This window comes from Myotis daubentonii, chromosome 1, assembly GCF_963259705.1.
Source record: "Myotis daubentonii chromosome 1, mMyoDau2.1, whole genome shotgun sequence".
Classification (NCBI taxonomy): domain Eukaryota; kingdom Metazoa; phylum Chordata; class Mammalia; order Chiroptera; family Vespertilionidae; genus Myotis; species Myotis daubentonii.
Window position 1 is genome coordinate 132,884,407 of NC_081840.1, and position 13,689 is coordinate 132,898,095.

Below are 13,689 nucleotides of genomic sequence, written 5' to 3' on the forward strand. Positions count from 1 at the left end.
GAAACCCCAGAGAAACCCATTTCCAAACAGGGAATAGGAGGAGACAGGCAACTGACACCAGAGCAGCAGTGGAGGAGAGCTCCTCTTACCCCTTGAAAGAGAAGGGCTGCAATTAGGCACCGGTTAGGAAGACTGCAAGAGTTAACGCCTCATTTCAAGTTACTTCAGAAACCAGACTTAAGGCAACTTTAAAGTGTACTGAATTTTTTAAAACAGAACACGGATAGTATAATAACTTCTAAAAGCAATAAAGTAAAGATGCAAAAGGGAGTAACAGCCCAGCCGGCATGGCTCAGTGGTTGAACGATGACCTATACCCAGGGTGTGGGCTCGATCCCCAGTGTGGGGTGTGCAGGAGGCAGTTGATCAATGATTCTCTGTCATCATTGATGTTTCTACCTTTCTCTCCCTCTCCCTTTCTCTCTGAAATCAATAATATATATATACACTAAGTGAATGACAGCATTCTCAAAAGTAAAATTCAATAGCCTTCAGCAATTTGGAGGGTGGGGGTAGAAGAAAGGGATACTGGGTGAACGTCAGCTATTCCAGGGTTCTGATGAGTTGTATGGACCTTTCCTCAAGCCTGGTTCACATTTAATTTGAATTTTCTGTAGTTCATAGTTATGATCCCAGTGTGAACATAGACAACAGAAAAATGTCGCATAAAACATTATTACAACTTTCACTAGAAGACAGTAGAGAGTCAACAGTGCCTGATTCTCTCACTTCCATACTACGTTCTTAGGAAAGTACACAAGTCTACACAGAATGACGACCTTACTCAACTGCTTCAGAAATCTCAGGTTTGGGGAAGAAATACTGCTAACAAGAGGGCACACGGACCACATGGAGCAATGCCAGCAGCTGATGTCAGAGTCTACCTCTGAAACAGAGCAGGCCCAGGGAGGAAAAAATAGAGGCTTTGATCTTCCTCCCACTGCCCAGCCAGAGAATCAGGTGGCTGCTCCCACACAGGAAGGATGCACTTCCTGAGGCTGACTGGGTGCCCCAGGCTCGTTCACTGCGCTCTGTCTCCAGGCTCTGGAGATGATACCTCTGTTACATTATAAAGCGACACCAAAGGAATGGGAGGGAAATCAGCCATCACCCCTCCGGACATGACGGGGTGGCAGGTTTCAGGTGGCATTGTTCATGCATTATTCCTGGCAGCAGCAGGAGTCCAGGTTGATTAGGATCACTCATGAATATATGCACTTTATGACACCCATTGGGTTAAGACATGGGAGCAGAAGATAGCTTTGAGATCCAGAATTTAAAAACTCAAATGACGTAGACACAGACAACAGGAAGGTGATTACCAGAGGGGAAGGGGGTTGGGAAGAGTAGAAGAGTGCAAAGGGGGGAATAAATGGTGATGGAAGGAGACTTGACTTGGGGTGGTGAACACACAATACAATATACAGATGATGTATTATAGAATTGTACACCTAAAACCTATACAATTTCATTAACAAATGTCACCCCAATAAATTCAATAAATCAATAAATTCAAATGAATAAATTTTATGTTACCTGTATTTACCACAATTTTTAAAAAACTCAAATTATTACCCTAGCCAGTTTGGCTCAGTGGATAGAGCATCAACCTGCGGACGAAAGGGTCCCAGGTTCCATTCCAGTCAAGGGTACATGCCCGGGTTGTGGGCTCGATCCCCAGTGGGGAGCCAAGAGGCAGCCAATCAGTGATTCTCTCTCATCATTGATGTTTCTATCTCTTTCTCCCTCTTCCTTCCTCTCTGAAATTAGTAAAAATATATTTTAAAATAGAACACTCAAATTATTTGTCCAGCTGGCATGGCTCAGTGGTTGAGCATCGACTTATGAACCAGGAGGTCACGGTTCAACTCCCAGTCAGGGCACATGCCCAGGTTGCAGGCTCGATCCCTGGTGTGTGGTGTGCAGGAGGCAGCTAAACATTGATTCTCTCTCATCACTGATGTTTCTCTCTCTCCCTCTCCCTTCCTCTCTGAAATCAATAAAAATATATATTTAAAGAAATAATAATAAATAAAATAAAAAACTCAAATTAGTAAGTTTTATATTATGTGTATTTTATCACAATGTTTTTAATTCAAGTTTTAAAAAAAACAACAGACATTTGTTTAAGGGCTCTGTGGTGCAGCCTCTCATGTGGTTTATTCTCCAAGAAGGACAACTGCTGCTTAGTAGTGACCACCAGGAGTTCTAAATCCTGTCTGAGAGCACAGGCCATTTGGGGAAATCTAAATTAAAAACAAGCCCGCCCTAGCCAGTTTGGCTCTGTGGATAGAGTATAGGCACTCAGACTTGAAAGGTCCAGGGTTCTTGGTTGCAGGCTCTATCCCTGGTCCCAGTCAAGGTGCATGGGGGAGGCAGCCAATCCATGTGTCTCTCTCACATGGCTGTGTCTCTCTCCCTCCCTTCCATTCCCTCTAAAAATCAACAGAAAAAATATCTTCGGGTGAGGGTTAACAACAACAAAAACCACAGATCCAAAAAATCATAAAATGTATAAAAACATTCTATAGGTTAAGGGGAGAATATTGTTAAGATATGGAGAAAATGCTACTTTTGGAGAATACATACTATAAGAAACAGAAGAAACCCTTGGAAAGCATTTGCTTCACATTCTCAAGAAAATATGAAGTAAGAAATGGAAGGTGAGGTTTAAAAGATTATTAAGTGTTTTCTAAGATGTAAATTGATGTGATAAAGTACAGGCTGGAAAAAATTTAAAAAACTATAAAAAATAAATATGTCATAGATTTACTGTTATAGATAGGGCAAAACAGAGTTGACACTACAGAAAAATAATTCAATAATATAGAGGGCAAATTTGAGAAACTATTGCAGAGGGCAGAGGAAGAGGACAAATTAAATTATAATTTCTTTATACGGCCAAGCACTATAAATTTTGCACCCCTGCTACACAAATAATCAAAACCATCCTATCTAATAAAAGAGAAACATGGTAATTAGCCATACATCCGCTACCCTTCCCATTGGCTAATCAGGGTGATATGCAAATTAACTGCCAGCCAAGATGGCAGCCGGCAGCCAGGCAGCTTGAAGTGAACATGAGGCTTGCTTGCTTCAGTGACGGAGGACTCAAACGTTCCCCGCCTGCCACTACCGGCCTCTGAGCTTGCAGTTTAAAACATTGTTACAAATATAGAAGCTAAATAAAACCCCAGAAACCAGCTTTCAGCCAGCCGGGACCTTAGAGCTGGAGCCAAGCCTCAGAGCTAAAGCTGGCCCAGAATGAAAAAGAAAAAAGGAAAAAGAAAAAAAGGAGCGGTTGGGAGCTTCAGTCACCCGACAGCCTGAAAACAGCCCTCATTCCCTCACCCAGACTGGCCAGGCACCCCAGTGGGGACCCCCACCCTGAAGGGGGTGTGACCAGCTGCAAACAGCCATCATCCCCTCATTCAGGCTGGCCAGGCACCCCAGTGGGGACCCCCACCCTGATCCAGGACACCCTTCAGGGCAAACAAGCCGGCCCCCACCCGTGCACCAGGCCTCTATCCTATATAGTAAAAGGGTAATATGCCTCCCAGCACCGGGATCAGTGGAGTCAAGAGGCCTCCCGGCACCGGGATCAGCCTGACAGGGGGCAGCGCCCAAACCCCCTGATCGCCCTGAGGCTCTGTGTGTGACAGGGGGCAGGGCCACAACCTCCCTATCCACCCTGCTCTGTTCCTGACAGGGGAAGGCGCCCCAACCCCCTGATCAGCCCTGCTCTGTGCCTGATAGGGGGGAGCTCCACAATCCCCTGATAACCCTGTGGCTCTGTGTGTGACAGGGTGCAGCGCCCCAACCCCTTGATAGGCCCTGCTCTGTGTGTGACAGGGGGCAGTGCCCCAACCCCCCACCCCCCACAGGCCCTGTTCTGTGTGTGATGGGGTAGAGCCATAACTTCCCCATTGGCCCTGCCCTGAGTGTGACAGTGGCGGCGCCCCAACCCCCTGATCAGCCCTGCTCTGTGGTTGATAGAGGGCGGCGCCCCAACCGCCCCCCACGGGCCCTGCTCTGTGTGTGACGGGGTAGAACCATTACCTCCCCATCGGCCCTGCCCTGAGTGTGACAGGGTGCGGTGCCCCAACCCCCTGATCCGCCCTGCTCTGTGTGTGACAGGGGGCAGTGCCCCAACTCCCCTATTGGCCCTACTCTGTGAGTGACAGGGAGGGGGGAGCTCCTCAACCCCCTGATCGGCCCTGCTGTGTGTGACAGTGGGGAGCTCCCCAACCCCCTGATCGACCCTACTCTGTGCGTGACAGGGTACGGAGCCCCAACCCCCCTGATTGGCCCTGCTCTATGCGTGACAGGGGTTGGCACCACAACCTCCCCATCGACCCTGCCTTGAGTGTGACAGGTGGCGGTACCCCAACCCCCCAATCGGCCCTACCCTGAGCGTGACTGAGGGTGGCATCGCAACCTCCCAATCCGCCCTGCTCTGTGCATGATAGGGGACGGCGCCCCAACTCCCCAATCAGCCCTGCTCTGATCCCGACCAGGGGCTGCACCTAGGGATTGGGCCTGCCCTCTGCCACCCGGGAGCAGGTCTAAGCCAGCAGGTCATTATCTCCCGAGGGGTTCCAGACTGCGAGAGGGCACAGGCCAGGTGAGGAACCCCCCCCCCCCGCCTCCTCCCCGAGTGCACAAATTTTTGTGCACCGGGCCTCTAGTTCTATATAATAAAAGCCTAATATGCTGAGTGTCCGGTTGTCCAGTCGGCCATTCAACCAATCAAAGCATAATATGCTAATGACATGCTAAGGCCACTCAATTGCTTGCTATGATGTGCACTCACCACCAGGGGGCAGACAGTCGGCCCGCCGACCAGTTGCTATGTGCACTGATCACAGGGGGCAGACACTCTGACCAGTAGCTTAGCTTGCTGCTGGGTTCCAGCTGATCAGGACTGAGTGAGACAAGTCAGACATGCCCTGGGCCCTCCTGCAGTCCCTCCCCAGCTGGCCAACCTCCCACATCCCTCCCCAGCCTCGATCGTGCACTGGTGGGGTCCCTCAGCCTGGCCTGTGCTCTCTTGCAAGCCGGGCTGCGTGACCACTACCACCCCTGAAGTGCACAATTTTCGTGCACCAGGCCTCTAGTATATGATAAAAGGGATATAAAATAAGTTAAAAGACAGCTTTAAAAAACACAACAGAATGATATAAATTGAAAAATCTTAAAATAGACCACATTCAGGAAAAAATATGAATTACCTATATTAGCTCAAGAAGTATGCCAAGCAGAAAAGGAGTATGCCAAAAGATGCTGAAAATTTCATCAAAGAATTACCTGAGAAAAGGCCTAGAACCAGATAACATAATTAGTACATTCTTTCAAACTTTCCCCAAGGGGCAACCTCAGAAAGTATAACAAACAGTACCAGGACTTGGAAAATGATGGAATGCCCCGTTCATTGGGAAGCAAGGCTGCCTATAGTACACAACCCTGCATAAAATCAAAGTATAGGCAGACATTTTTCTCAAAGTTTTGTTACTCCAGGATTTCTTAGCGCCTCTAATCTGCTGTGAAATTCCAAAAGGAGGGTTGTGGGAGGGAGTGTGGTTCCAGCACTTTAAGATTTCTTCCAGACTCCCCCAGACCCTTCTCGTGACCACACAGAAGCTACACAGGAGCCTTGAGTCAGGCAGTCAGAAGATTAAGATGACCCAAGAGCAGGAAGAGATTAACTAAAGAACTTATATGCATATATGCATAACCCATGGACACAGACCATAGTGTGAAGGCCTAAGGGGAGGGAGGTCAATGGGGGAAAAAGGGGACATCTGTAATACTTTCAAAAATAAAGACAAATTTTAAAAAGAACTGCTAGAATAGTAAATGGTAACAAAACACAGACTCATTAATAAGATGGCAATTAGGTCTTCTGGGAGAATTCATTTCCAAAAGAATGCTAAAGCAAGCTATAAAATGCAAGTAAAATTGTGTTTTGACATGAATAGTGTATATAGTCTATGATGTCATAATTTTTCTCTTGAGAGAACCGACACGGATCTCTGTTCTTAAATATGAACACAAAGCATAGCAAAAAGAACACCGGTGACAGAGAATGTATTCTACCTAACTCCCATTCACTATACTTGACTATGCTATCAATGAGTTTCTTATTACAAAGACACTTAAATTATCCTTAGAAGTCAAAGAAAAATATAAAACAAGAAACTGATGCTACTAGTAATGTCAGAGGGAATACTATTTCCTGTATCAACATATCAATATGTATATTAATGATTATTATACATCATGTTTGGTTCCTCAGATATGTTTACCTTTAAATATTCTTATATTTAAAGAATATAAGGTTTGTGACCAAAACTATTTAGCCTTATTTTTATTCTCTTTTAAAAATATTTCTTTCCAAAAAAGAATATACAGAAGACTACATAGAGGAAAAGAAATTCACAAGAGATAAATATAGGAAAAGGAAAATATATTGCCATATATAAAATTGCAATAATAAAACAATGCTGAGACGCAAAGTACATTCTGCTGGTGAGAATGTAATTTGATTCAACTCTTCTAGGAAGCAACTGGCCTTATGTATTTAGAACCTAAAGTAGACTTATTCTTGGACCTACCAATCCAACATCTATCAGCCCATCTGGAGAATTAATTTTTAATATTAAAATTTACATACATCAATGTACTTAATACAATTATTCATAGCAAACAAAGCAACACAAAACAGGAAATGATCTAAATGTCTAAAACTGGAAACAAGTCAATGGATTATGGCACATCCATATGATGAATTAAGCAACAGTGAAAAACAATGCTTTGGGGAAAATTTAATAATATAAATATGTCTGATTGTTTAGGAAAAAAGAAAGAACACAAAATACAAAGTACAATATTAAGTATATTTTAAAATATGTTTATGTAGGGAAAACTCCTGGAAGAATACAGACCAAAACCTTAATATGATCTCTGGGTGGTGGGACTCTGAGTGAATATAATTTTTATATATTTCTAACATCTAACTTTTTCCACCAAGCATGTATTACTTTTATAATCGGAAAAATGATTTTAAAAAAGACAAACACAATTATCGCGCATGAATAAAATACTCATATAAGTGAAAGAGAACAATTTTAAGTCTCCATTTACTAAGGACAAAAACATTCTCAACATCGTGCACAGAATTCCATCCTCCCAAATGTGCCTCTTACACCGGTGCACATTAAAGCATAGACAGAAAGCAACCCAACCAAATCCCTCAATAAGGACAGGCTGCACCAACTCCCAAGGGGGTGCAAAGCACCATGAGCCAGAGGGGAATTCAGCTCCCGTTTTTTTAAAGTGCAGCTGTTTTCGGATACCCCTAGACCAAGAAACAGGCTTTACCGAGGAGACTGAGGGAGTGAGGAGTTACATTCTGGTGTGTGCATATTCATTCTCTCTCTCTCTCTCTCTCTCTCTCACACACACACACACACACACACACACACACACACACACACACACACACTCAATCGTGCCATCCCAGCCAGATAACTCAAGGCAAGTCCTGCAAGTGCAGCCTCACCCCATCCCCGCGGGCACCAGTAATACCTGTTAGTTGTGGCGCGAGGCGGCGGGGTCCCCGGGCTCCTGAGCGTCCTCAGCGCTACCGGGATACCATGGGTGGCTTCTCTGCTTTTCTCCACCAAGAGCCTGCAAAGCCAGGGAAAAACAAAAAAAAAAACCTAAGTTGTTACACCTCGCGGGGAGCAGTTGGCTGGCAAGCTGGGCACCGCATTGGCTGACTGGCCGGGACGTCCCTGCGCGCCCTGGCTCCCAGGTAGTGTCCCGAGCCCCGGCGTCTGAAGAGGCTGCGGGCGGGACGGCGGGGCAGCACGCGCCGGGGCGGAGAGCCCAGGACACGCAGGCAGAGCCCGACGGCAGGTCCCGCCCTGCAGCTCCCTCGCCCCGGGCGATGCACGCTTGGGCCCTCACCACGCAGACAGGTCCCTCTCTGCCCACGCGCTGCCCACGGGATTCCAGTGTCGCCCCTCGGGTACCCCCGACTCATCCAGCCCTGCGACCCGGACTTCCCCAACACACCCCACCCTCAGGCCGCCGCTGCCCTTCGGCTTGTCTTCGCCGCCTCCAAAAGTCTGCGCGCCCAAGTCAAGCGGATCGGCGGCTGGGGCCCCGGGAGCGCACAGCAGGGTGCGCGGCGGGGTGCCCGGAACCCGCGGCCACCGGGGCGCGGCGGGGGGGGGGGGGGGGGCGGGTTACCTGCGGCGAGCGGGTGCGGTGGTCGAGCCCCAGAGCAGGCGCAGCAGCAGGAGGCTGCCGAGCAGGGCGAACAGCGCGCTCCCCGGCCGCATCCTGAGCCACAGGCGCGGCAGCCGCCGCCGCTGCCCCAGCGACGCGCAGCCCCGGCGGCCCCGACTCGTGGCTCTGGCCGCGGCCGCCGCAGCCACCGCAGCCACGCACACCTCCAGCGTTGACAGGCGGCGGGAGGGGGACCACAGCGCTCGGCGAGGTCCGCGCTCGCGGGCCACCCGGCCCCGGCTGCACGGCGTCCCGCTCTCCCACTTCTCCCCCTGCCCCGGCCCGCCGGCGCGCGCTCGGCAGGCGGTGACGCTTCGCCGAACTCGCTTCCTCTCCTGCCGGAGGCGCTCCGAGCCGCTGCGGGCTCCGGGCTCTGGTCGCCGCCGCCGCTGCTGCCGCCGCCGCCGCCGACGCCGCGCGGGGTCACCTGAAGGTTGGGGCGCGGGAGCTCCACTCAGTGCAGATTGGGATCCAACTTTTCTGCGCCTTCACCGGCTCCCGAGGGCCCGCGGGCTGCTCCCCGAAGCCTACGCGGCCCACGGAGGAGCACTGCAACTCCGTCGGTGCCCTGTGGTCGACAGCCAGGGCTTAGCGGGGCGGAGGAGGACGGAACAAAGGCCCACTTTGAAAACTTTGGAAATTGTGTAGTCGCTCTGCCGGATTGTCCCACGCATGAAGGCTGCCAGCAACTTGGCAGTCATTGGATAGGTTCCGGTGCCCAGTAGAAGGAATAACGTCTCCTGGCTTAAACGCAGAATCCAAGACGCAGAGAATCTATTTCTAGGGCCAGGCAATCTTTAGGGGCCTGCAAACTACTGCCCCTGGGCCAAATTCGGTCCCTGCCTGTTTTTGTAGTTTTATTGGAACGCCTCCCTATCCATTCCTTTGTATTATCAAGGGCTGTGTCTGATTATCTATGGCTGCTTTTATGACGCAAGTGCCAAGTTGAGTGGTGGTGAAAAGATCATATGGCCCACAAAGCTAAAAAATATTTACTAGCTGTCCCTTCTCAGAAAAAGTTGGTACGTTCCTGATCTAAATCCTATTGATCTAGATTCTATTGATTAGCATCTCATCTATTAATGATCTTATTTATTGCAAGAGAGTAACCCGATGACAGTGATAGAGCCTGGCTCCCCAGTTACTTATTTGGGAGTGGCCTTTCCCTGTTTCATTCCTGAACCATCTCTCTACACGTGTAGCCACCAGACTTCCCAAGCTTCCATTGTGCCACCTCCCCAGGTTTTGACCCTGACTCTGGACCCTTGAGGAACATCAATAATTCATAAACTCCATAATGTTTACATGGGGACTCATTAGACTATTCAGTCTACTTTTGTCTAAATTTGAGATTTTTCTAGAAACAACCTTTGGACTCTGTCGTCTTGTGAGTACCCTGATAAAGGTCCTTTGAAAGGCTTTCGTGAGTAACTTTTCTAAGCAACAAAAATATTCATATTTCAACTGGAGTCTCTTAGGAGCATAAGGTCTTAACCTGGAAGAGCAATGTGAGAATCTTTTGGGGAGCAAGTAGGCCAGACAGTTCAATAAAGTTGCCACCAGCAAGTTCATCACTGAAAAAGTAACATCAAGAAGAGAAAAGAATGGTTGCCTAGTTTCTTTTTGCTAACTCCCATCCAAGTACTAACCAGGGCCGACCCTGCTTAGCTTCCGAGATCAGACGAGATCGGGCGCGTTGAGGGTGGTATGGCCGTAGGCTCTTTTTGCTAACTCTACATTTGTTCTAATTAAAAATATTTAGTTGAAAACATACAGAACTTTGTACATAGTAATTGATCAATAAATGTTTGGTCAATAAATAAAACACGTCAGAACTAAAACAAAACAAAACAAAACAAAAACACACACAAAAAATACCTATTCTTAAAGAGAAAGGAGCAAAAAACTGAAATGTGACTAGAAATATTATTTCCACCCATAGCAACCCTTGCAACTAAAATATATACTAATCAATGAAGAAAAAATTGCCACTTTTATGTAAGACTTACATTTTTAGGTGTCCAACTGCTTAACTGAGTATAGTAGAATAATGTAATGCTGTCTTCAGTGCTAACATAATAAAGTAATCCAATTATACATGTTTGAAAATACATATTCTGTTAGCTAAGTAGGGCATAGCACAACTATCTTGAAAATGAAAAGTCTGGATTTGGAAGACAGTCTAAATGAAAAAGCTGTTTAGCTTTGGAAGATAATCTCAATTTTATTTATCTTAGAGGAGAAAAGAATTGTGCAGAAAACTCACACTGAAGATTGTTTGCAGAAAAAGAAAAGGGCATTACTATATCAGCCAGGAAGCTGCAAGTTTACCTAATTTACTGAAGTTTAATATTTCAGCACAGCTGGGCTCAAGGCAAGAGCAGAAGAGCCAGCCTTGCGCTGAGGTCCCTAAACACCCTCACTGAAAATGAAGTAACTTTTTTCAAGCCAATGGCTATCAGCAGGGGACTTGCAAAAGCCCATTTTAATTGGAAAACAGAAGTATAAATTTGCAATGAGAATTCTGAACTGGGTGCTAAAATTTGACAGTAGGGAACTTTACCACAAGCTTTGTAATTGAAGCCTTGGGTTGGTAAAATATGAATTTCCTTGCTTATACTTGAGACATAAAAGAATTTGACAAAAACACAATTCCTAAATGTTATCAGCCATTGAACCAATACTGGAAAACTGTACATTTGGTAACTTAACATTTGCAGGTTTGACCAATACCAAAATGATCTATGTCATGTAGTAATTTGAGATTCTACTGTGGCTTAGAATAGATAGACCCAGAAATTTGGGCTGATGTGCAGAAGCCCAAGTTGGTGCATGAACCTACCTTGCTCATCCACTCTGCCCAACATTTGCTTCTCATTCTTCCTGTGTTATTATTCATTCATCTCCAAGAATGCTCTCACTTTCATAAAATAAATTTTTTAAAAATAATTGGGAGGTTTGATATATACAAAATGTCTAAGTAATTAAAAAACATCCAGGAAGTTGGGTTTCTTATTTTTGGTTCTAGACATTTCCATATGTATGATTTGGGGATTCATGAAAAAAAAATCAAGTGTCTACTATATCTACTCTACAGCAGTGGCACCTCTCAGTATAAGGCAAGGAAGGAGTGCTGTGAGAAACTAAGAAAATTGATCCACCAAAAAATCGTTTCCTTTATTTGGTTGACATGTTAACTTCCATGTCTAGAAAGAATGGTTTCCGATGTCTTCGGCCTGTGTGATTGGTTTTAGTAATATTAGAGATTTGTGAAGACTGAAGAGCCATAGTACATTTATAAATATTAATTATTTCCTTGGGGAGAAAATTCATAAGGATAGTATAACCAAGACTACATATTTTCAATAAAAAATATGTAGGATATAAATAAAAGTAGAAATAACTTCAAGGAATCAATAACCTTCTATGAAGGTATGTTTTCAAATATGTTTTATTCAAATTAGATTTTGCCCATTGCTAATTGAATACGAAAATGCAATCAATTTTGTGTATAAAGTAGTTTTAAGTTTAAAGATAGAATACCTAGGATGATATATAAATTATATGTAGGCTTTATGCATATAAAAAATCAGATTTGTAGCAGAACTAAAATTACAAAACAAAAAAATAAGAATTATTATTCACATAATAAAATTGATTTTTAATGTATAAAACACTCAAACATTTTTTAAAATATATTTTATTGATTTTTTACAGAGAGGAAGGAAGAGAGATAGAGAGTTAGAAACATCGATGAGAAAGGAACATTGATCAGCTGCCTCCTGCACACCTCCTACTGGGGATGTGCCTGCAACCAAGGTACATGCCCTTGGCCAGAATCGAACCTGGGACCTTTCAGTCCGCAGGCTGAAGCTCTATCCACTGAGCCAAACTGGTTAGGGCAACATTCAAACTTTTAAAACACCTCTCCCTGTCTACTTAAAAGATCAAAAAGGATCAAAAACAGAAGTGGAAACAATTTATCCTGAAACTATAGAATGGCCACAATCCCATTTCACAACCTGCAAGAATGCCAGCTAACGGTGAACTGGTTGGAGAAGAATGCCAGGTTCAGGACACATCTCCTATGTGTGACCTTAGATTTACAGAGGGAAAAATGAAAGCTTTTGAAGACCCCTCTAATACTCAATTTGGAAGAGCAAAGGTTGGAAGTATGTCACCACAAAAATGAGTAACAATCAGTGTGTATGGCAGGGGCCATGGAGTTGAAGGAGAGATAGTGACCAATATTTCAGTGAATTCAGCTTTCTAGCCAGAGGATGACTTAGAGACAGTACTAATCTTGAAGAGAGATGTTACAAAAGAATTTTATAGCTACTGATTAAAGTCAATTTACCAAAGAGAAATAAGCAGCTGGTCTACATATTTAATAACTAAAAGGCCCTTGAGCCATTGGTTTTTATACTGAGTTGGCCTCTCCCAGTATCTCCTACCTAATTCCAGGTTTTGTAAGACCTGACAGAACTCTGATTATTTCAACAGAGTGGAGGTTGGGGATTGTGTGTCCAGAGGTAATGTACCCAAACCTGCCATATTTCTTTCCTCAGCTTTTCTTCCCCAACCCTTCATTTCATTCACCCTAAATCATTAGCAGATAAATAACCAAACAAAAAAAAATAGCCAATAGCAAACCCTTAATGCAAAACTAAGTTTCAATAAGTGGGCAAGTAAAAAGGAAGGACTGCCAAACATTTTCCATTCACAACATTTCTAGCAAGTAGCAGAAAAAAACAAGTATGCCTTATTTCAAAGATGAGTAAGCAGGGGGGAAACACCTGTAAAATATAATACAAAAGAAAAGAAATATAACCAATAAAAAGTCAATGAAGACAATATATTGGAACAAGACTTACTCCAGGAAATAGAAAATTTAAGCAAGAATCACTTCCTACTCCCCAGGAACTGAAATCCTATCTAATAAAAGAGAAACATGGTAATTAGTGTATGACCACTACCCTTCCCATTGGCTAATCAGGGTGATATGCAAATTAACTGCCAGCCGAGATGGCGGCCGGCAGCCAGGCAGCTTGAACCTAACATGAGGCTTGCTTGCTTCAGTGATGGAGGAAACCAACATTCCCCGCCTGCCTTGCCGGCCTCTGAGCCTGCAGTTTGAAACATTGTAACAAATACAGACGCTAAACAAAATCCCAGAAACCAGCTTTCAGCGAGCCGGGATCTCAGAGCTGGAGTTATACATTGTTTTGATAATAGAAGCCAAACAAACCAGATACCTGCTTTCAGCAGCAGAAGCCTCAGAGCTGGAGCCAGAGCTAAAGCTGGCCCAGAATTAAAAAAAAAAAAAAAGAAAAAGAAAAAAAGGAGCAGTTGGGAGCTTCAGCCCTCAGCCCCTCACCCAGACTGACCAGGCAC

At 45.2% G+C, this 13,689-nt stretch overlaps 1 protein-coding gene across 1 annotated transcript in view; it reads right to left on the bottom strand.

The window, feature by feature from the left end:
- The window catches only part of ST8SIA6 (ST8 alpha-N-acetyl-neuraminide alpha-2,8-sialyltransferase 6), a 151,209-nt gene extending 142,316 nt beyond the window's left edge, over positions 1-8,893 (bottom strand). The window contains exons 1-2 of the mRNA XM_059660339.1: positions 8,257-8,893; positions 7,588-7,689 (exon numbers count right to left, since the gene is read on the bottom strand). Of these exons, the coding sequence (XP_059516322.1) occupies positions 7,588-7,689; positions 8,257-8,348 (194 nt within the window). The 5' untranslated portion in view covers positions 8,349-8,893. The remainder of the gene's footprint in view (positions 1-7,587; positions 7,690-8,256) is intronic.
- Positions 8,894-13,689: the final 4,796 nt, after the last annotated feature.